The 22748-nt window shown below is 55.5% G+C and overlaps 8 protein-coding genes across 8 annotated transcripts; 1 reads left to right on the forward strand and 7 right to left on the reverse strand.

Annotated features, from left to right (window-relative positions):
• Positions 1–69: 69 nt before the first annotated feature.
• UMAG_06378 (uncharacterized protein) lies at positions 70–2139 on the reverse strand (the record flags this gene model as incomplete). Its single annotated transcript, XM_011394366.1, has 1 exon — positions 70–2139. The coding sequence occupies one exon, from the start codon at positions 2137–2139 to the stop codon at positions 70–72; it is 2070 nt and encodes a 689-aa protein (XP_011392668.1).
• Positions 2140–2892: 753 nt separating this feature from the next.
• Positions 2893–3351, forward strand: UMAG_11000 (uncharacterized protein; the record flags this gene model as incomplete). The annotated part of the gene is made up of 1 exon (XM_011394438.1): positions 2893–3351. One exon carries the CDS (start codon positions 2893–2895, stop codon positions 3349–3351), a length of 459 nt encoding a protein of 152 aa, XP_011392740.1.
• Positions 3352–3490: 139 nt separating this feature from the next.
• Positions 3491–4540, reverse strand: UMAG_11001 (uncharacterized protein; the record flags this gene model as incomplete). Its single annotated transcript, XM_011394439.1, has 1 exon — positions 3491–4540. One exon carries the CDS (start codon positions 4538–4540, stop codon positions 3491–3493), a length of 1050 nt encoding a protein of 349 aa, XP_011392741.1.
• Positions 4541–5272: 732 nt separating this feature from the next.
• On the reverse strand, positions 5273–5557 carry UMAG_11002 (uncharacterized protein; the record flags this gene model as incomplete). Its single annotated transcript, XM_011394440.1, has 1 exon — positions 5273–5557. The coding sequence occupies one exon, from the start codon at positions 5555–5557 to the stop codon at positions 5273–5275; it is 285 nt and encodes a 94-aa protein (XP_011392742.1).
• Positions 5558–6995: 1438 nt separating this feature from the next.
• On the reverse strand, positions 6996–11027 carry UMAG_06381 (uncharacterized protein; the record flags this gene model as incomplete). Its single annotated transcript, XM_011394367.1, has 1 exon — positions 6996–11027. The coding sequence occupies one exon, from the start codon at positions 11025–11027 to the stop codon at positions 6996–6998; it is 4032 nt and encodes a 1343-aa protein (XP_011392669.1).
• A 1381-nt stretch (positions 11028–12408) lies between these two features.
• UMAG_12338 (uncharacterized protein) lies at positions 12409–13074 on the reverse strand (the record flags this gene model as incomplete). Its single annotated transcript, XM_011394459.1, has 3 exons — positions 12409–12625; positions 12733–12880; positions 12987–13074. 3 exons carry the CDS (start codon positions 13072–13074, stop codon positions 12409–12411), a joined length of 453 nt encoding a protein of 150 aa, XP_011392761.1.
• A 751-nt stretch (positions 13075–13825) lies between these two features.
• On the reverse strand, positions 13826–17809 carry UMAG_06383 (uncharacterized protein; the record flags this gene model as incomplete). Its single annotated transcript, XM_011394368.1, has 1 exon — positions 13826–17809. The coding sequence occupies one exon, from the start codon at positions 17807–17809 to the stop codon at positions 13826–13828; it is 3984 nt and encodes a 1327-aa protein (XP_011392670.1).
• A 1646-nt stretch (positions 17810–19455) lies between these two features.
• UMAG_06384 (uncharacterized protein) lies at positions 19456–19946 on the reverse strand (the record flags this gene model as incomplete). The annotated part of the gene is made up of 2 exons (XM_011394369.1): positions 19456–19800; positions 19905–19946. The coding sequence occupies 2 exons, from the start codon at positions 19944–19946 to the stop codon at positions 19456–19458; spliced, it is 387 nt and encodes a 128-aa protein (XP_011392671.1).
• Between the last annotated feature and the right edge of the window lie 2802 nt (positions 19947–22748).

Here is a 22748-nt window from a genome sequence, read left to right on the forward strand (position 1 = left end):
TTGCCAGTCGAGATATTCGCAAGCGCCAAGACTAAGATTGCGCTCCGATTCGCGATTCGTGATTGGCAGTTACACTTTCCACTTCCGCATCCTCTTGACTGAACGAGGATGATTACCACCTGCACCTGCTCCAGCCGACGACTTAGCTGAAGCACCACTCGCCGCCAACCCACCACTGGCGATGGTGCTGCCTGGCGCATACCACACGTTCTTGTAGTTGACTGCACTTGGCACTCTGACGCCTAGCTGGTCGGCTGCTGCGCCGCCGTTGCTGTCTCCACCTCCCGTCAAAGCGCCTCCGTACACATCGCCGTGACCTGTAACCGTGGATTGCGACCGTGAACGGTATCCGCTCGCACCTGATCCGTGGCCCGTGTTGACGCTGGATCCAAAGTAATGTCCGTAGACTCCACCTGGTGTAGGCGGGTACGGCGTCATAGGCCCTCCTAGAGTAGCTGATACGGGTGTCAGCGGCGACATGAGCGGCTCGCCTCCCCAACCCATCGACATGCCCATGCCCAATGGTGTGCCTGGTGCTCCACTTGCGCTCGCGACTGAACCGACAGGCGCGGCATTTGATGGTCTCCGACTGGTGATTGGCGTCGAAGGCTGCGTCTGCGTAGGTGAGTTGAACGCAGAAGCTGGCAAACTGATCTTGCGATTGAGTCGCAGCGTCAATCCGCTAGCACCGCTGCCACTTGCAGGTGTCTTGGGCACTGCAAAGCCTCCAGTCACTACCCCCGTCGCTACGGTTGTAGCGAATGAAGCAGATGTCGGAGTAGCAACCTGTGGCTCTGCTGCGGACGACGATGGTTCTGCGCTCGTCGCGGCCGTGCCGTTGGTCGTCGACGAAGCGGCGTACGCTGAGGCCGCAGCTCGGTCTGTGTTCTGAATCAACTTCCTTAGCGAGGCTTCGACCAACCTAGCATTGGCCAGCTTTCTGTTGACCAAGATTAGTGGATCTCTCTTCCCCTTGCTGGCTTCCTCGTCGTCGTCCCCAGTACCGCCCGGTAAGGTTCCATACGCATTGGTAGGGTACGCTGGCGTTTGCATCCACGCATGCCTCGGTGGCATCCCTGGCAAATGTCGAGGCACAACATGGTCAGCGATCCGTCGCCAAGCGCGCTCGCCTGATGTGAGGGCGCGCAGATCCCTCGCCGAAGATGATGACGTCGAATTGCCCGGCTCGCTGCTGGTGAGTTGGCGCAGCTTGTCCTGACGACGTTGCTTCTTGGAGAGCACTCGTGCGATATCGTGTTTGCGCTTCATGACCCTAGCATGCACAGCTGCACGGCGGTTGCCATATTCGTAGTCCGAGTCGCTGCTGACAGACCATGCGTCCAGTTCGGAGCCATCGTCCGAGTCGGATGGTAAGAATGCATTGCTTCCCTGCACCCAGTCTTCGTTAGCAGATCCGAGCTCTGTTTGACGGTCCCTGAGCGATGATCTTTTCCTTGGTGTGTATGTCTGCGGTGCTGTTGCATGCTCCTTTGCCTTTGCTCTAGCGTAGCTCGTTTCGCTTGCACCGTCGACTAGCTGCTGGCGGTGAAAGTCATGCAACTCGCGGATCGGTTGGCCGTGGGTCTCCAATGCATATATGAGGTCTCTTGCTGAGGGCTGGTCCCGAGAGGAGAGTTCTGCCGCGTGCGTAGCAGCTGAAAATACCGAAGTCACAAACTTTTTGGCGAGCTGACTAACCTCGTGCAGTGCTGAAGAAGTGGCCGCATCGAAACCTGCGCGTTTGGCTTGTACGGCTATGAGCTGGAAAAGTGCCTCATTTGCGCTCAGTTCATCTATATGAGGTATTGAACCGGGTACGCGGCGAGAAGATGTGACCGAGGCGAGAGGCGCGCCGTAAGTGATGGATTTCTGCTTGCGTTTAGGTTTGTAAGGCTTCTCCTGTGCGCCTGTCGCAGCTGCAGATGTCGAGGCGTAGTCGAGAGATGTGACTGGATGCAAGTAGGGTCCTGCGTTTGTTTGCTGCTGCCGTGCTGCTTTCGAGGAAGAGGCAGCGTTGTCGCTCGATGACTCGACTTGAGCATCTGCTGCTGTACGAGCGCTCGCCTGTGAGCTACCATCGCCAAACAACTTGGCCGAGGACGAAGTGATGGCCCAGCTGGGCACTCCTCCTGCCGACATGACAGAAACGTAAAGAGGACGTTGCCACCTTGTGGCGAAAGAGGGGAAGCGGCCCGAAACAGAGGGTTGGTGGTGGATGAGATGATGCAATCACGAATCACGAATCGTGAATCGTGAATCGTGAATCGTGAATCGTGAATCACGGTTGCTGTTCATTCCAGATCCAACTGCTTAGGGTTTAGAAGCGAATTAACATTGATCTGTTTTTTACACGTTGACACATGCACAAAATCACGTTTCGTGACTCACGACTGTCAAGCACGAAGTGTGGCCTAATCACGAAAAAGTCTCGATAGCTGAATCGGGAATCGTGAGTATTATCCACGGTCTATGCTCTGTGGGTCACTCCGATCGTGAATCATGAATCGTGAATTCTCCACCCTGCTGCTGCCAGACAGCGTAATACTCCCGACTCGTGACTCGCTCTTCATCACGTCATTCACGATTAGAAACGGCCATTCAGTCAGAACCACGGGTTTGGCTTCGTTCTGCCTTTCTTCGTCATTGACCGAATCACACGCCCTTGACCGTGGACCCTCTGTGTTACACCAGCGCATGGGCGTCTTCAGCCTATTTCACCGTACCACACTCAGATTAAGCGTCATAGCTCGCCAGTCTTGCTCTTTTTCGCACACTCGGCCTTATTCAAAGGCTGCCACCAACAGTGAAGCGCAACAAGCGCGAAGCAATCGACTGAAAGAGCTACGACAAAAGTTTTCAAACCCACCACCGACAACAGACTCTGTTGCACAAATGTCGTTCCAGCCGTTGTACAGGTACATCGACCGCGATAGCCTCGCCGAGCAGGTGCGAAAGCACGGTGCCGATCCTTCACAACGCCAAGTAGCCATTGTCGATGTTCGAGACGACGACTTTGAAGGCGGAAATATTCTGAATGCGCAGAATCATCCATCATCGACTTTCGCGGACAATGTCGAAGATCTCGTCTATGGCCCGCTCAAGGATTACAAGCAAGTCATCTTTCACTGCCATCTTTCGCAACAGCGTGGACCGAAAGCCGCGGGCCAGTATGCAAAGGCGAGACAGGCGGCAATCGACTCGGGCAAGTTGCCCAAACCGGAAGAGACGCAGCAAGAACAGCAAGAGGTGCTTGTACTGCGAGGCGGCTTCAGCGAGTTTCAGGACAAGTACAAGGCGGATTCAGCAGTGGTCGAAAAGTATGATGCATCCGCTTGGGAGTTGCGCAACTAAAGATTTGCTGTTCCGATTTCTTTCCAGGGTACAGCCAAAGTGGGCTGCTTTTGACTGCACGCCACATCACCACGCACAGATATAGACGAGTGTTGGATTTTGATCAAGTCAGCATTGATTGCGCAACCTGCTTGCAGAATTACAGATTGCTAGCTCTCGATCTTGCTCTATCCGCCTCGCGCTGCCGTTGCGAGCGATTGAGAAATGCGCCCACGGCACCTTCCTCGAACAACTTTTCTAGACTTTGCAGTCCAAGCTCGAATTCGGTCTGCATTGCGCTCCGTAAGCCGCCTTTGAGCCTGAGATCGGCCTTGGCACCGTGTGTTTCTACCGGATCTCGTTCGGTCGCCGCCGACAGTGTGGGGTACATTGCGTTGAGCATGCTGGCTCTGTCGTTGAGCATGCACGTTTGCGGGTTGGCCGCTAGACGCGCAGCGATTTTCAACGACTCTTGCACCACTCGAGAAAAGCCGGTTTGAGCTTGTACCTGGTCCGCCGCTTTTGCGTCTGACACGACAAAGTTGACCAATCCAATAGCGTGTGCTTCTGCAGCTCCGACAAGTCTTCCGGTCAGCGCAAGATCGGCCGCTCTGGACCCACCGATCAGCGCCGGTAGTCTCACTGTGCCTCCGTCAATCAGGGGCACACCTCTTAGCCTGCACAAGATGCCGAATTGAGCATCCGCACTAGCGACTCTTAGATCAGCCCATAGTGCCAACTCGATGCCGCCGGCGACGGCGAATCCGTCGACCGCCGCAATCACGGGTTTGTTCATCACCAGGCGTGTCACTCCCATTGGCGCGACTGCATCCATATCGGGATCGAGCAAATTACTTGCGTCGAGCGTGTTCGCGTTGCTCTTGTTCGTGGCACGCTTGCTGACGTTGGAGTGGAGAATAGACTTGAGGTCAGCACCAGCACAAAACGTTGCATTGGCACCAGTGAGCACTGCTACTCGGAGCTTGTCATCGTTGGCGAACCACACAAATGCAGAGTGTAGCGCAGAAGCGGTTTCCCTGTCGACAGCGTTCTTGACTGAAGGTCTATCGATCATGCACACCATTGCCAGAGCGTCGGCGTTGGATGCCGATAGTCGCGGTGAGTTCGCATCATCGTAGGCGTGCAGATCGACCACGTACACCTTCACTTTGCCGCCCGCTAGCGTCTGCGTTGGAGTGGGTAGCAGCATCTCGATCTTCACCCAACAGTCGACGTGATCCGAGCCGTCAGTTCTAAAAAGATATGGCAAGAACGGATAGACGTGATAGTCGTCAGCGTTGAAGCTCGAGTTGGCTGGAGCGCAGTCTGTGAGTGCGGGGTCGAAATACTCAAAAGTAAGTCAGTGTCTCAGACCTCGGCAATACTCACGACTCACAACTGTACAGTCACCAGTGCAACGTGGGGTTCTCTCAAAGCGAGCGAGAATACCTAATTTCAGGCAGTCACGAGTAAATACAGTAAGGGAATCACGATTTTTTTTTTCATCACGAATTAATCGTGAATCAAGTCAGAGTCACGAGTGTCAACTTGTGCAGGTCACAGACATGTCTGCCTAAACGTCGACGCAACACAGTTGTGAGTGTCAGTGTTGTTACCATCGTGGACATTCAAGATTCGTGATTGTTGGCTTGTACCGACAGCGTTAGGCGAGCACATGTCTCTCAGTTGTCGTTGCAAATCGACCGCGCTGAGACATGTCGCTTGCAGCTTCAAGCGCTCGCGCTACACAGGTGGCAGACTTCAATCACGAATCTTCACGAGGCTTTCGAGTTTCAGATTGGCTGGCCAGCACTGTATTCTTGATCAGACTGAGAAACATACAGGTAGCGAGGTCGCATGCGCAGTGCGTCGCCTTTTGAGGCGCACGACGAGGACGAAACCACATGGCCAAAATCGGATGGCCGATGTTGAACGCAAGTGTTCAACCCGAGCTGTGGCTGCCGGCACCGCGATCGCCACAGCATTTGACGAAGCGACCGAGGTTGATACCATTGCCTAGTCCAGCAGCGTCTCGACAGATCGAGTCGTTTTCCCAGAAGCTCGTGGTGGAATGCTCGCGCGTGGCGGCGCAGCAATCCTTGGTGATCTGGTACGTCGGAGCGCCCGTGCCGTCTCGGTTGTCCGTGCAGTACGCCGAATGCGCAGCATACACCTGCGCAGAGAGGGGGCTGCATGCAGCGAAAAGGATGACGGCGGAGAGCTTCATCTCGATAGGTGTTTAGAAAGTGGACACGAGGTTTGTGTAGCAAGACTGTATGCGGTAGAGATGAGGACCGGACGAGGCAGCGACAGGTCTGATATATGTTTTGTGCCACCTCGTTCGGAGCTTGAGCATTGAGTGTGCTTGCGTGAGAGCACATAGGGGGGAACTCACACTCCATACACATCCCAGTGCTCGCTTGTCTTTGACCTCTAGCATCCGCATTTCTGCACTCGAGCACTCAAATCGTCCACAGTCGCGCTTTCGTGGCCGCTGCCATTGCCGTCCCATCGGACGTAGCATAAGCATCCGCTACCTTGGCAGTAGCAGTATTGTCATCAAGTATTGCATCGTCAGTCAAGAGTTGGGCAGCATGGCCGCGCGCCGCTTTGTCGTCCGCAGCAGTGCGCTCGGCTTCGACCCTTGGTGGACACCCTGAAGCACTCAACTCGTCAGCAGCCGCGGCAGAAACCGCATCGTCACCAACTGTCTCATTCGATACCGCTCGCGATGCCGGCCAGAAATCGTGACACATCACCCGGCGTCGACATACATCCACAAATAAGCGTCAACGTGCTGACACCGACTCGCATTCGGACTCGCATTCGCATCCACGATACTGCTCGTGCACGTTTCAAAGCCAGACGTCTACGTGTTTGCAGGCTAGCGGACTGTGCGCATTCGCGGTTTGTGGCTTGTCAACCGAGGCTTGAGTTGTTTGTTCGCACAACACCCGTGACTGAGGAGAGCGACAGGTGCTCACGACTCTCTCGGATTCGCGAATTTCAGGGGCGTTTTTAGCAGCCGTAAGTATTCAGTGTGTTCTGTTCGCACACAGCTGCAACCGAGCTCTTGATCTTCGTCGTATGGCGGTGTCGATACTCGGCACACTGCATGCCCACTCGCGAGTGGCTCTATTGGCAACGCTGACACTCGCGCACGAATGTGTCTCGCTGGTGCACACAGCATGCCGAATCCGAAACTGTGTCGCTGAGTGTGCATGTCTGGACCATGCTGTCTTTGCGCGAGAATCACATGGTTTGCCAGAATCCGACGGATCGCGGTTCGAGCACATCATACGACGTGGATGGTACTGCCCTGCCAAGCTACGCAGCGCGACCCATGCCACGACCCCCGAATAGCTCGCACCACTCAACATCTCGTGAATGCTCGTCTCGGCTTGAACCGAGCAGAACCACCTCGCACCGAGTTCGACTCGACAGACCGAACCGTTCTGCCTGCAGCCCATCTCTCGTGTCCGCAGCAGCCACAGTGTCCCAGATAAGCGTGCTCGTGCACAGACACTAATCAGACACGCGACACTCGATTCCACGTCGGACACGATAAATCAGAAACATGCACGATTCACGATTCACGATTCCACAAGGTCACGCACGACGTGCTGGAACTTATGATACATTTGGAAACCCGTATGACTCGAGGGTTACTTTGCAGCATCGAAAAATGCCACGCGCTCCTGCAGCGTCGCTCTGTGTCCTACGGGTTTGACCTTGGCCAGCGCACTGAACGCGGCGCTGGTGGGGGCAGCAGCTAAGCAGCTGTCGTCCAATGTGTAGCTGGGCGTGCGGCTTACTCGACCAGCGTGTCTGGCCGGCAGTGTCGTACCTGTCCCTGCACCTAATGTCGTCGAGGCGGCGGAACTTGGGGCAGGCAGAGTAAACCTCTTCTTCTCCACCAAGCCCAACTTGGCACTCGCACTGCCCACCGCCGCCGAACTAGCAGCGCCACTTGCACTTGCACTGACACCTCCTGATGCGGCCAACTTGTGCGAAAACAGCTTGTTTGGCGAAATTCGACCCGAGTTCATCGTAGGTGACGCCGTCGTGCTCGAGCCCATGTTTGTCTTGATCGGGCTCGGTGCGGAAGCAACGCTCTCGACTTGGCTGGCATCGCGATGCAGGTAGGGTAACCGAGACAGTGTGGCGCCTACGCTATCGTCTGAAGCTTGGTGCTTCGATCTGAGATCCACCTGAGCAGCGGTAGGTTTGGCACTGGCAACCTCGACCGTCGGTGTTAGAGGTTCCTCGATCGATGCGGATGCAGATGCGGAACCCGAGTTGGAGGACGACTTTGAGATAGGCACATGGTGCTGGTCTTCGTTTGGTGCTGTCGGTTTCGAGGGTGCAGCGGCAGACGACGAGGCGTCGATAGCGGCCAGCGCGGCAGCAATATCACTGCTTCCACTCTCATCTGCTGTGGCTTCCTCGATAGCGCGTTTTCCCTCCCTCTCTGGTTCGTTCGGATGGGTGCTCTTCGCCGAATCACCTTTCGCTTCCATCAACGCCTTCAATCGAGTCTCGACTGGGTTGTCACGCTTAAGACCGTCGCTACCCGTCTTGGTGTCCTCGACCGACGAAACAGCCGACAATCGCTGCGGCTGTGCCGGGCCCAACGGCTTTCCAAGCACACTTGTGAATCGCGGCCTACCATTGGGACTAACCGACCTTTCCCTGCCAAAGTCCTTGTGCTCCTTACCGCTCTCGCTAGCAAACCCAAAGTTTGCCTTTGTTGGTGACGAATGCGAATGCGTATGCGTGTGCTTGCCTTGGTCCTTTTCCAGCGCGGGTTTGGCACCGGCAGGCAGCGCCAATCTCGGTACGACGTCTTGCAACGTCGAGCTGGAAAGATTGGTCTTGCTCTCATTTGTTAGCTCCTCCTCCTCGACAAGCTTTTGCATGGTTTGCACCGATGCCTCGGGCGTGATGGCCACCAAGCTTCCAAAGCTCGACACGCTGGTGCTTAGACCGACGCCTCCGCTGGAAGCACTCGCTTGCCTAGCCACGGTCGCCACGAGCTCCCTTGACTCCTTGATTTCGCGCGTCGCAGCTTTGAGCTGTCCGATTTCGTGCTTCATCAAGCTGGTCATCTGGTTAACCCAGCGATCCATCTCTGCGCTGTTGTTTGAGGAGATCGAAGCACGCGTACCGCTTCGTGCCTGTGGGTTGTTGGCAAGCATGGCGTCTCGTTCAATGTCGAGCAGGCGAGTCTCGAGCGACCTGATGAGAGGAACCGAGTAGCGTTCGAAGCGGTAGAAGCGCACCATCATTTCTTGGAGTGCATCGCGCAAGCCAAGATCGGCGGGCATGGGTCCGGTACCGGGTGCAAGTGTGCCAGGATTGCGCTGAGGTGCGCTGTGGGGAGCAATTGTGGTACGATTTTGAGTTTGAGTTTCGGGCTGGGGGGCCCCTCTGGCTGGCTCGCGGGTGATCTGATGCGCGCCGCTGGGGAAACGCTGCTGATGAGCCTGGTGATTAGCTTTGTCCTTGGACGGGGTAGGCGGACCGTCCAGCTGAGCGTCGATGGGCGTTATCTTGCGCTGACCAGACGCTGACAATTGCTGTTGGTTTGTGATGGCCTCTTTGCGCTGAGCCTCGATCTGCTCACGAGCCATTTGCTTGGAGCGCGTTTCTTGGATGATCCTCTGAGCAGGCGTCAGTGGCTCGTCGTGCAATGCAGCCGCATCCGTGATGGGCGATGTACCAGGCAGGTACGCAGGCACAGGCTTCCTGCCTGGTGGACTCTTTTTGCGTCCCAGCTGGAACTGCAGAGCAACATTGACGTCTGCATCGCTGTGCGCAGCATCGTCTTCGACATCACTGTCGACCACCTGTCGGGGCCGGAACTCGCGATCTTGATCAGGATCGAATCGTTGGGCTGATCCCGGAGTATCTCGAGTGCCAGCGGGGGTGGTAGGAGCCAGCATGCACCTTTGTCGCTCCTCATCGACAATGTGACGCGCCTGGCGCATAGACGCAAGCTTTTGCGCATAAGCAGCTTGGTCTTCGGCGTCGCTTGTGCCGCGGGCTGACAAGGGGAAAGGACCGAGATCGGAAGAATAATGCGGGTCTTTCTCGTCAGCACGGGGAGAGCGACCAAAGACCCCCTTGAACCATTTACCGGCCAAATTGGAGCCGCCGCCAGGGGAGGAGCTGCGAGCAAGGGGCTGGTGATGATGCGTTTGGCTGGTGTCGCCCTCGTCTGCGGCTTGTTTGCGCATCAAGTTGGACAAGAATCCAGACGAGTTGGAGCTGGCAGGTGCGCGGGCGGGAGAAACAGAGCCAAAAGGAGAATTGGCGCGCGAGTAGTCTGTCTCTGCGCTCTCACCGAATCGCAGAGGAGAGTGACAAGATCGTCCGTAAGGAATGTCGACAGGAGAAGGCAGCCCGTCCACAGGCGCAGCGCTGGGTGGCTTAGCATTTTGGCTGTCCTTGCGCGAACGACCACCGATGCCAAACGAGAAGCGACGTGATCGGTTAGGCGATTCGTCGCGATCTTCATGGCTAGGTGCATGCTGAGGAGGAAGCAAGGGGAAACCGAGGCTGGCGCGCTGATCCACAGGCGGCAGAACAGCAGTTTGGTCGCGGCGTGCGTGAGGGAGCTGCTGATGAGGGAGAGGTTGGTTGCCAGAAGGATGAGGAGGAGCAACACTGGGGTAGTTGCGAGGACCTGACATGCCGGTGTTGCGCCCAGCTGCAGCAGCGTTAGGATGCTGTTGGTGTTGGTGTTGGTGTTGCTGGTGTTGCTTCTGGAAGTGAGCCTGGCGTTGCTGTTCAAGATCATCTTGTTGCCGCTGCATCAGGCTCTTGGGCCCGGCGGTAATACGAGCTATGGGCTTCTTTCCTGTGGATGAAGCGGCCGAGTTGGCCGATGCAGAGCGGGGCTGCTCAGGGGTGTGGGCGGAATGGGTTGACGAGCTGCTGTGGGCAGAGATGGATTTGCGAGGAGATCGTCCTCGTTCCTTTGCACCACGCTGGAACTCACCAGCAGTGATGCTTCCAGATGGACTGGCGGGTCTGTAAAAGGGAGAAGGCTGACTAGCAGTAGCAGACTCGGGTCTTCCATCGTTGGAGGAGCGAGCAGTACCATATCCGACGCCGCCACCTGGGCCACCTGGTGGCACACCGAGACTGGCAGGTGTGCCGAGAGGTTTGCTCTTGGAGCGCCTGTACTGGAGGGATGGATGCTGCTGTTGCTGTTGCTGTTGCTGTTGTTGCTGCTGCTGCTGCTGCTGCTGATCGAGACCCAGATCATCGTCCGAATCTTCGAGGAGCATCCTTCGAGCTGCAGGCGTGGCTGATTGATGACCCGGGTCGTTGAAGAAGGATGCATGTGAGTGCTCATTGGCAGGAGATGTGGGAAGAGAAACACCGCCGGGAGCGCGAACGACACTCCTGACGACAAAGCTCGATGCCGAGCCCGAGGGGCTGATGGCATTGTTGTTGGAGTTGGCCGACGACTTTGTGGAGCGATAATCTGTGTTGTTGTTGAAGCTGGTGTCGAGACCGAGGTTGGATTGTGGCTGTGTGTTGGGACTACAAGAGCGAGAACGGTTAAAGGGCCAGAGCTTGCGCGCGGGAGATGGCGATCGATCGTTGTAGCGGTGGTTCATGGCGAGGTAGTCAGAAGTGTGAGGATCAGGCATGAAGCTGTAGTTGTGGGGCTCGGCTGAAACCATGGTTGATGATCGTTGACGAGCTGCGATGATGAGGAATCAAGGTGATGACGAGCCAGACTTGGATCAGTCAAGCTGGCAGCAAGAATCGTGAATGGATTGCGGACGGTCTACTTACCGACAGTGTGTGGGTTGTAATAATTGAGATGGTGGAGAACAAAGCAACGGCCCAAAGAGGAAGGTGTTAGAAAGCCAACGCTGCGACCGACAAGAGGCAAAAGGGTGGAAGTTGAATTGCACGCAGTCGCAGTCGCAGGCGAGAATTGGAAGCGCGTTTAATATGCGCCTGAACGCTCACAGCTGCGCAATCAAGAATCGTGAATGTGCCTTGACGCTTTGGGTGCGCACTTGACGAAACGCCGCAGGTATCTGCAGCCCAACTCGCGCTGTTGGGTGCTGTTGGCATTCTTTGTTGGCCTGATCCGACTCGACGTTGGAGCCCCTGAATCGGAATCACGAATGGCTCTCTCTCGCTTCGGTGCTTCGGTGCTTCGGTGCTTCAGTGCTTCAGTGTTTTGTAGGAGCACAGCCGACTCGTGACTCGTGACTGCGTTGCCAAAAGGGGCTCAAAACAATCATACTGCGAATGTGAATCAAATTTAGGGGCTCTAACGTTATCGTCGTCGATTTCACGTTTCTTGGCTTTGGAACTGTGCCAACCAAAACTCCACACAATCACGCATCGTAATTGACTCGTGACTGACGCCAACGCAAACGCCAACGCAACCCCTTCAAGATTCGCGCGCCGCCTCTTGTCACGTGCTAGCTCACCATTCACACATTCGTGATTCACGATTCGTGATTCTGATTCGTGATTGTTCAGGGGTACCGGCGGTCTAACACCGATGCCCTCCGAGCTTTGCGCACGGCGACACGCGCCACCGCTCTCGGCCAAGTCAAGGTCGGTCGGTTCACGCTTGACTCGTTGCAGATTCACGATTTCACCGATGTCAGCTGTCAGATAAAACAAGCAGAACGTCAAAGAGCGATGTCACGAGTCACGATGGGCGCACGCTCACAAGAACATGACACGAGAGCCACACAACGTTGTTCACCAACTGCTCCGTTCTCACAGTCGGTGAGTCGTAGACGGCACAACATCCACGATCGATGCAAGCGCTCCATGCTAGCTTTTGCACGCGTACCAGCATCAAGGATAGAGCAGAACCGTAGACTATGACCTGTTACGCTTGAAACTGGCTTACGAGACACACTCGTGACTGTTTCGTGCTTGGAATACTCAACTCGTCCACACTGACGACTGCTTTTGCACACTTGTTTCACCCTGTACGAGCACCATACGACGTGACTGCACATAGTGCATGCAACACCGACATGCGACATGCGCGTGACGAGGATCAGTGCTCGCGGCCTGTCGGCGTTGCTACATCGACGGTCGGTCACAAGTATACGTATGCATTCTTCCGGCTAGCAGGATGTCGCCGATTGATTTGAGCAGATGCGATGTGTGTGGTTGCGCTAGACCGTTCCGCAGCTCGGTCGGCACGCGACCACGAGCGATGGCATTGGCGCGAATGCCACGGTGCGCCAGACCGAGTGCGAGGTCTCGAGACAAGCCGTACAGTGCCGATGCGAGGTAACTCCACTAGTCGAGAGGTTCGACTTGTAGCGCACCACCAGCTGTGTAGATGAGGGGGTTGACCCGCACTCACCACTTTGCCGAAAAACTCGGCGGGCTTTCTTCCACCTTGGAGCCTTTGGATTCAGCGTCTCGCGCGAGCCTCGAGTCACGTCGGCGTTGTACTGTGGAGCACGATCCGAGAGCTTGGCGATAGCGGCCGGTACGCGTTGTTGGATGAAGAGGAAATCCACACTGGCGCCTTGTTCAATCAGTGCTCAAGCGGCGGCAAGCGCAGACCAGGTGCCTCGGATAAGCACCACTTTCTGGCGCTTGCAGCGTGTCGATGTTCGATGCTGCCATACCGAATTGATTAGCCTTACGCTCCAAGTTGTTGTTGCAATCGAGCAAAGTGTCGTGTCGCAGCTTGTTTGACGTACGATTGCCAATTGGGATCAGCCGCCAGAACATGCTCGATATCCGCCACAGCCGGGCCATCGCGTATACTATAGCACAGACACGATGCACACCACGCTATACAGCTGGCGCGATTCGTCCACTTAGGGTTACCCGATCAACGCACCCATCGCGATCGTGGTTGGCGCTTGTTCCTCACAGCCTCGCATTCACGACTCTTAACCGAAACCAAAAGGGGAACAGCGCGCCACCGCAAGCAGTGCCGAACAACGCGAGTCACTCAACGCACCTCTCGCCGCTCTCATCTTGGATCAGCACTGCGCTTGCCGTCAGCAAACCATCTAGAGGTCATCTTACCCAGTTGCGCACACAGCACGCGTGTCACGCCTGGATGTTCTCTCGTACGAGTAACCTCGCACGTGACATCCGTCATGACTCATCCGACTTGCTCGGCCTAGAATTCCCTCGCACGTGACATCCAGTGTACCTTTACCTTAGCCCGTGCACGTACCCGCAGGCTAGTTATCAGCTAGCCAGCCCTTACGCTCCTATCTGGCAATCCATCATCATCGTTATCTATATTGTGTACAAGATTATACAATTGTGACAACGCGCCACTCACGCACGATCAACGCTACACTCGTGACTCCGCTACACGCTGCTACACGCTGCTGACGCAGCAAGGCGCACTTGAAATCTGTATTCGTGATTCGCAACGATGAAATAATACATGCGTTTGTGCTGCCGAGTCTAACTCTTAGGGCGTGATCTTCTACATCTAATCATCGATCATGCATCTGCCCAGCTACAGATCCAGATCATCGTCTGGATCCTCATCGTCTTCGTCATCATCGTCTTCGGGCTCGAAAAAGATCTTGGCGTTGCCAGTGGTGCCTCTCAATGCACGTTCTGCTTGCTGAGCGTTCTGGTGGTATGCGTACGGCAAGGCGACGGTTTCCCTCCTCTGTCGTTGATCCACGGTTTCCGACAGATTAAAGGGCAGCGTTGAGATCATGGAGCTGTGCGCAGCTCCTCCGCTGCAAGCCGCCGAGGCTGGTGCAGCCGCAGTGCCCGTCGAGGTCAAAGTAGAGACGTCGCTGGACGCAGTAACACAACTCGGCTCCGCCATGCACAATGGAACAAGTTCAAGCGTCGCATCGGATGGCATGGTGACCAGCCCAACTAGCTCCTCGTGCTTCTTGCCGTTCCTCGCTTGGTAGTGCACCTCCAACACAGCATACCCTCCGCGATGAGCATTGAGCAGATCTGCCATGGTGATCTCCGCCGCCAACGGCTCCGCACTGTGGCTCTGACTCTGGCTCTGGCTCTGGCTCTGCCTTTGTTCAGTCCCGTTGCTGCCCTCGTTGCCAACGATACTGAGCGTTTCAAATGCACAGCTCTCGTCGCTCCACCACCCTATCGTTCCACCTCCTGCTTCGAAGCTTGCAACACCCATGGGGCCTCTGCTGGCCACATTCCTCAACACATCCCAGAACCTAGCATCCACTTGTTCGCCGTCGTCATCGCCATCATCGAACCCCAAGGCTCGCCTGACGCTGGTGCTCGTGCTAGGCGGCTTGAGACCATACTGCTTGACAAGGTGACGCAGAAGCGCAGGCGAGTGGATTGTTGCGGAAAGCACGGTTCCGCCTGCCGCTGCCGGAATCGTGGATGCAGCGCAAGAACCCCAGATCAAGGGTGAGTGTAGGCTCGACAGTAAGCCTGCGCTTGTCGACGCTTCTACGCCTCCCATCTGCAGCCCAACGACAAGACGCGACGAGGCGCCCACAAGACTCAACGTCTCACGCACAAGTATGCTGGCCATTCGCACTCCTCCGTGATCTGCTGCCGCGTGCGCAATCGCATTGAGCGAGTCAATGACCACCGTCGTCTTGCTGGCGCTGGCATTCAACTCCGAGAGACTAGCACTGATGCATTCGATCAGCTCTTGAGTCGACTTGACCGCCTCCTCGTCAGCAGCAAATGTATTGCCCAGGGTAGTGGCATCGAGGATGGCAACACGAACGGCACCAATGCAGATGCCGTCGAGGTACGTTCGGGGTTGACGACGAGCAGCAACGAGTAGCACAGCGTGGTTGCGCTGTACAGAGCGGCGGATCAGATCGCGCATCAGACCGGTCGAGGATTGCACGATCGAGTCCTGCAGCACAACCAGCTGTTTACCGTGTCGTTGCGCGTTGGCGCTTTTCAGACCGCTCAACGATCCTTCGGCAGGTGCGAATAGCATGTCATTTAATAGACTCTGCGCCAGCGATGGAGTGCTCGCCGCACCAGCGCTTCGTGCACCTGCTGAGCATGTAGACGATGCTGCTCGTGTTGAGCCAACACGCGATGCACCGTTGCTCGACGCCGAACCGGATTTGGCAAGCGCAAACGTTGTCATGTTGCTGCTCCTTGATGCACTTGGAAATTCTTGTGCAGATTGTCTAGAGTCTTTGTTGGACGCAGAAGAAGAAGAAGAAGAAGGAACAAGACTGGGAAGGAGCGTCGCTTCACACATGGCAGCAGCTGCTGTGAATTGGTTTTCGACCAGGCCACGTGCCACGGTGAGGACTTGTTGGGGCATGAAAGCGACGTTGTGCTGCTCGCCATCCGCAAAGGAGGTCAGAGAGCCCAACGTGCGTCCTTCCACTTCATGCCCGAGCCGAAAAAACGAAGGCGGCTTGCGCAGCGCTTGGCCTTCCTCGAGGTGCTCGGCACGGCTCTTGAGCGCGGTCGACATGCGGCACGCCTCGTACATACGAGGCGAGGCTGGTTCGGCCTCGTCGGCGCTGGCACCAGACGTGGAGGAAGGAGTGTGGATCGAGGAGCTAGACGAGGCGGTGTCGGCAGGCAAGTGGCCAGATTGTGTAGATGCGCTGCAGGAAAGTGCATCGATATCGGTCGCCTCGGCGTCGATATCTGCGTCAGCATCTGCCGCACGGTCGACTTGGGCAAGATTGCGAGAGGAAAGGTCAGAGTGCGGGGCATCGGCATCGACAGTTGGGCGCTCTTGTTGCGCTGGGTGGTCGACAACGTCATCTGCCCCCTGGACGTTTCCCGAGTCGTGTTGGGATTGCTTGTTGGCATCACGATTGGTGTCATCCATGTGGCCATTGGTGCCGTTGGACGGCGGCAAGGATGGCTGTTGGCTATCGTGATGCGCTCCGTGGTGATGGCCATGGCTGTTGGTCGCATCGACGCCGTCGCCGTTGGACGCGCCGGCGTCGCCGAGATGCTCCCATTCTTGGCGTTCGAGCTCCTCGAGCTCGAGGCGCATCTCGTCAGCCTCACGCTGCAAGCTCGACTTGAACTGACGGAGCGAGTGGATGAACTCGACTTCGGTGAATTGGTCGAACGGCTGCGGTGGTTGCCAGCGCGAATTGGACTCGTGGTAAGCCTTGAGCCAAGGATGGCGAAGCGCCTGCTCAGCCGTCAATCGTTGATCAGGGTCCCAGGTGAGCAGTTTGGCAACCAGATCGAGCGCTTCCGGGTTGGCATTGGGGTAAAGCTTCTCGAGAGGCACGGCAGGCATGTTGGGGAGAGACTTGATGTAGGTCTTTGCGCGCTCGGAACCGATCTTGTCGAGGACAGCTTCAGAGGGCGAGCCGAGGACGTTGTTGATACGGGCGATCTGATCGACGTAGTCCTTGCCACCAAAGATGGGTGCGCCTGCAATGAGCTCGGCAAGGATGCAGCCAACGGACCACATGTCCATCTCGGGGCCGTAGCCCTCACGGAAGCAGAGCATGACCTCGGGGGCGCGATACCATCGTGTTGCGACGTAACCGGTGAGAGGGCCGCCTGGATAGTTGAGACGCTTCTGCTTGCCCTTGGAGTCGGTTCGGTAGAGCTGTACATGGAGATCGGAGGCGGGCGAAGGCGAGCGTGCGGAACGAGGTGGTTGCACTTGGGTTGACTCGGAGTCAGCGGTGGTGGTGGTGGTGGTGGTGGTGAAACTTGGCTTGGACTCGGCATCATCATTGCTAGAGGCGGGTGCAGCGAGGAACTGGTCAGCGTCGGCGTAGGCGCGGGCTAGACCGAGATCGCAGATGCGGAGCGCGCAGTCGCCATTGACGAGAAGATTGCTCGGCTTGAGATCGCGATGGATGACCTTGGCCGAATGCATGTAGCGCACGCCTCGGAGAATCTGCGCCATAAAGTACTGGTGATGCGCATCCGAGAGAGCCTGACCGGAGCGGATGATCTGGGAAAGATCGGCTTCGCTAGCGGAAAGGACGAGGTAGATTTCGGAAAAGTCGATAAAGGCGGTGTCAAAGTCGAGGAGGGCGGTGACGTTGTCGCACATGCCAATGTGACGGAGAAGCGCGACTTCGCGGAGAGCTCTGCGTGCAAGAACATCCTTTTCAAAGATGCGAGTCACCTTTTTGATGGCAACGTTGCATTCCAAGACCTCGTCACGACAGAGGGCTACGCAACCGTAAGCACCAATACCAAGCTCACGAACAAAAGTATAACGCTGCTTGACGTGAAAGGGGACGCCGAGGCAGCGGAACGCGTGGTAGCCGCGAGCGGCAAGATTGTGAGGAGCCATGGGATGGTCGTCGTTGGTGTATCGCGGAGTACGGTGGGAGCCCGAGGCGGAGGACGACATATTTCGACGGGTGCGCGTGCGTGTGCGCGTGCCCTGTCTGGAGCCGACTTGGTGGAGAATGTTGTTGGATGAAGAGGCGGGTGAGACAGGTGGTAGCGGAGACTTGCTTGAGCCAGGCACCGATGCTGCGTCTTGTGGTGGAGGTGAGAGCGGTGTAGACTGTGGTGCAGGCATGTTGAACGACAGAAAGTCTTGGACTGAGCGGTAGGCAATCTCTAACGTTGATCGGGCAGGCGGATCAAAGGAAGCGAGCGGAGCGGAAGGGAAGGGAAGGGAGGGATGTGAGGGGTATGTGCGGAAAAGCTATGTTGAAATCTAAAAGAGAAACGTGATGGATGCCTTTAGTGTGCGCAAGTGGTTCAGAAGTTGTTGGTCACGAGGGGGTGAAAGTGGAGCGTATGCTACGATATGCTATGCAAACGTGAAAGCTGTCGAGCAACGCAGCCGATGGCGTGGCAGAGTAATGGTGCGTGCGGTGAGACGTCAAGCAAAAAGCCCGATCGGGTGAACGATAGCACGGATCGCTTCGATGGTGATGAGCGCGGTGGCACACAGGACAAGGGTGCGAATAGCCGCACGGTGCTCTCCTCTGCGTTGAATTGCTGTTGCAATGCAAAACGCCGGACGGTAGGTGATGTGCACGTTCGGAACCTAGCCGACGTTGTCAGAAATGACAGTAGGCTGAAGAACGGTCGGAGCAATGCGATGGGCTAGCGATAAGGTGTTTGCTGCTTGGGTGTCGGTGTATCGCGTGCAGGTGCAAGCGTTGCTCGTCGGCGAAGCAGCAGCAGCAGCAACAGCAGCAACAGCAGCAGCAGAGATGGTTCGATGACCAGAGAGAATGGTTCGAAAAGATGGGAGCCAGTGGAAAGAAAGGAACCAAGAGACGAAGAGAATGGATAAGATGGATGGAGGGGGCAGGCGAGATTACTACAAGTGGGCTCGATAGGATGACGATGAGGACGACAGCGAGTAAGCGGACCGGCTGTGATGAATCGCCACATGAAAGCGCTGTTGGGGGATCCGCAGCATAGCCTACAGAGGCACAACACAGAGAAGCCCACCGGAGTTGGTCCGGTCAGCCGAATCCTCAAAGCAACAGCTAACTACAGCAAGCAACACGGGAGCGTCGCGCACCAAAAGTACCAGGACAAAACCAAAAAAAAAAAAAGGTTGAAGAGAAGAGAAAAGGTTCTAGAGTCAGGCGGTTAACACAGCGTCACCGAAGAGCGAGCCAGCCAAAGACGCACTGAGCAAAGCGAGAAAGCCAGAGAGCGAGAAACAGCAGCGTGAATCGGCGAACCAAAAATCAGGTCTGCGTCTGCACGACGCTCGATTGGTAAGTTTAAGCGGCGAGCCGACCGAAAGCAGGACAGCTCTTCAGCTGAAGTTAAGTTAGCTCAGGTCCAATCGTGTTTTGTGAATGACACCGATCGAGCGTGTCAGCCAAGCAAGCGTTGTAAAGCTGAAGCGTGAATCCCAATGCTGGGTGAATCGGAATCGATGATTATTTTCTGCCCGTTAATTGGAAATCCAAAATCTTGAATCGTGAAAAACATTCTCTATGACTGTATGCGCTTTGCCACGCCGCGATGTAGCTCAGAGGGGCGAGCCTTTCGTCATTCGTTGATCAGGCCGCTGACCACTCACGACTCACGATATACGATTCACAGATCGAACAAATGAAAGGTTAGAAAATGAAAATTAAGAATAAAACAGGAATCTTTCAGGCAGAACGCCCAGAGTGACTACATCCTGGCGATTCTGCCGAAGCTTTTTGCTCCCGCTGCTCACGCTTGTTGTCGTTTCATAATATTGTATCAATGACTCGTGACTCCATCGAGATGTGGTTGTTGCTCGGTCTTTTCTTCTTTCCGTTCCATCCGTCGATTCATGATTAACTGTGACTGCACATGACCACGCTCGGCCAATGTTGAAACATCTTCTTGGTTGTTGCCGGTCGCACCGCCGAAAGGAAGCTGAATTGCCAGAGACGGACTACGACTCTTTGACCAGCCACCTTGATCATCCCCATCTAAGGACTCTCGACTCGACGCACCCGTCTTATCCAAGTGTGACTTGGCACTCATGACTGGTTCCGCGTAACACGCGACGCTCGTACAAAGCGTGAATCGGTGCTTGATGTAATTTGCAAGCGTCTTAGGCTGGGAAAAGCATGAGTTAGGGCCGAATGAACATGAACCGCTAGGCTAGCCATCCAGCATGAAACAGTAATCCAACATGTGCATGTTAGTGCCGACTGTCGTACAAAACCCGCATGGCTGTCTTGCACGTTGTCTTTCTCTGCCATTTAGGGTGTCCAACTGCAGTCTGAGTCTCAATTCGTGCTGCCACTTGAGCGCTCGGCAATCTCTCACCCGACGGTTGTCTATCAGAGATGATCGTGGTGAGCGTGTCACCTTGGAATTGAGTCGGGAGTCGCGACTCACAGCTCACAGCTCACAGCTCACAGCTCACGACTCGCGACTCGCGACTCGCGACTCGGTTCGGCTTGTTGCTCGTTGGGTCAGTCAATAACAGCCACTTTGACCTCGTCTCATTTGTACTTTGATTCGCGATTCGCTTATGATCCGGAATTGCCAATTGCTCTCGCTTCATCTGCTACAGCGTTTTGGTTGTTGAGTTTTGCAGCACAGTCACGCTGTCTGTTCATGTGTGGCCCCCTATTCAGCCGAGGATATGTACCGGTTAATTCAATGCGCAATACTCGAGCTCAATCAAAGCGACGTATGCAGGGTCAAAAGAAAAAACGAGGCAAAGAGCCCCCAAAAAAAGGCCTGCATGCGTGACACAAACAGGATCGACCCAGAATCATTTGCAGTTCAGACCCCTTTTTCTCTATCTTTTGCGCTTAGTTGGTTGGATTTTCTTTGCTTTCCGAGCGCACAGCCCACATCCCCCCCCCCCCTACCCGATGCAGTCTGTTGACTTTCAACACAACATCACCGAGGCGTGGCAAAACACAGGGTATGTTGGTGGATGTTGAGAATGCTGTGGGTGGTTATAGAGGTTCAAGATCCCAGTATGCTACCCAACATCACAGTCATCGACCCGCATCGAGCTTGATGCCTGTGTGGCAGGAGCTAACAAACGATGAATACGGCTGGCCTGCGGGAGCCGCGAGTGACCGACCCGCAGTCTTTTGTCTTTTTTTTTTTGTGTTTTTTTTTTTGGTAAAACGAGGGATCGGCCTCAAAAATTTCAGGCTCCTTTTTGCCTGTTGCACATCCAACCGACAAGCGACCGAGGTTGCTAAAATACGACGCCACTCTCACAAGCCACTTTCGACAGCGCGCAGGGGTCGGCAGCTGCTACGCTTGGAACCCATGAGACATGAGACATAGCCAGGCGTCAACCTCGCGCTTGATGGGCGCATCGATTGGGAGATGGCGCAACACATCCAACGACGCGAAGCTGTGCACGAAGCTGGGATGGACAACTCGCTAACCCAGAATGGAATGAATTGTGCGTGGCGGTAGCCATCAGAAGAGAGCGCACCAAGCGTCAACTCGGCGGTTGATGGCGAATGAGCTCAGTGTGGCATTCGTGATTCCCACAGTCGTGAGTGTCGGAACGTTGGCTCAACACAGAGAGTAGACGACTAGATTCGACTAGCTGGACTAGGTTGCATCCGACCAGGCCAAAATAAGGTGTGACGGGTAAGCTGCGCCGCTGCCCATCGTGAATCATGAATATCGTAGAATCAGGCAATCACGGATCGAGGATCGAAACCCACGATTTGTGCAAAGTCACGAGTCACTACCATTCGTGATTCACGCGTGTTTGGATAGGAAAATGAGGTTTATTTAAGCTCGTGTGCTTGTGAGCGGCAATCACGAATCTGTGAATCTGTGAATCTGTGAATCTGTGAATCTGTGCGGAGAAAGAACAAGTGTCGGTCGATTTGTGCATCACTTGCTGAACTTGCGCTTCTCTTCATGGCGTGCCCGAGTCAGAGCCGAAGCGCAGCGAGTCGTGAGTCACGCAAAAGTTGGGGTATGGTGGTGGTTGTCGTGTCACCATGCTCAGCTTCTTGGCGTGTCACTTTAGACTGTAATCCTTTTTATCTCTCTGTCTCTTTCCAGTGGTGAGTGAGCCGCTGATTTGACAAATGCTCTTCCCGCTGCATATCTTCTTCCCGCTCTTGCTAACCAACTAGCAATCTTGAATCACAAGCGAATGGAATGCCGAGCGGGGCCGCAACGCAACGCAACGCAACGCAACGCAGTTTTCACTTTACCCCACACAGATCGATGCTAGTCGTCTCTCTAGCTCAGCTCAGATTAGTGCTGAAATGTGCATAAGAAATGGGATCAACACGTCGCGCTTCCTGCGCCCCGCACTGCTCGCACGCGCCAAACACATACTCTTCCTACGCACGACGCTTCAAGCTGGCGGGTGGATGGACGATGGTGCCTTGACCAACCTTGGAGATTCGAGACTCGTTGCCATTTACACAATTAACCACCCGCTTCGAGCATTGATGTGTCTTGGCCAAAGCTTGGAGCCGCGGCCCAGACAGTGACATGTGCAATGTGAGACGTGTTTTGTTAAGCGAGCATGTATGCGCAAGTCAAACTCGTCTTGTTTTGACCGGTGGTGTGTCTGTCTGGTTTGCTCAACATGCGCTCAATCACGCCGATCATCGTGGTATCAAGTGAGCACGATCGAGCACACGTCACTCGATCCGATCCAGCTGGCATGCCCGCACATCCTTTCCCTCTCCTCATCACGCGTTCCTCCTACACACTAACCCTCCGCGGCTCGCATCAACACATGCTTGACATACTCCAACATCCCCGCCGTCAACCTCGCAATCACATGGGTCTCGTGAAACCCTGATTCCTCCCTCACCACACACATCCGTCATCCTTCTCGCCTAGCAACCCCACAATCAAACGCTTGCCGACCTGCCCCGCATCCCCACATCTCTCTCTCGCTCTCTCTCTCTCTCTTTCCTGTCACCCCATTAACACGTGAAACCCCGGAAACGAGTCCTTACTCTCACACCTCTTGGACACAATCTAGAGCTGAGAGTGGTATGACTAAACATTATGCAAACAACCGAAGCCCATTTGACAGACAAGCTATG

The sequence above is a fragment of the Mycosarcoma maydis genome, chromosome 23 (genome assembly GCF_000328475.2).
Source record: "Mycosarcoma maydis chromosome 23, whole genome shotgun sequence".
NCBI lineage: Eukaryota > Fungi > Basidiomycota > Ustilaginomycetes > Ustilaginales > Mycosarcoma > Mycosarcoma maydis.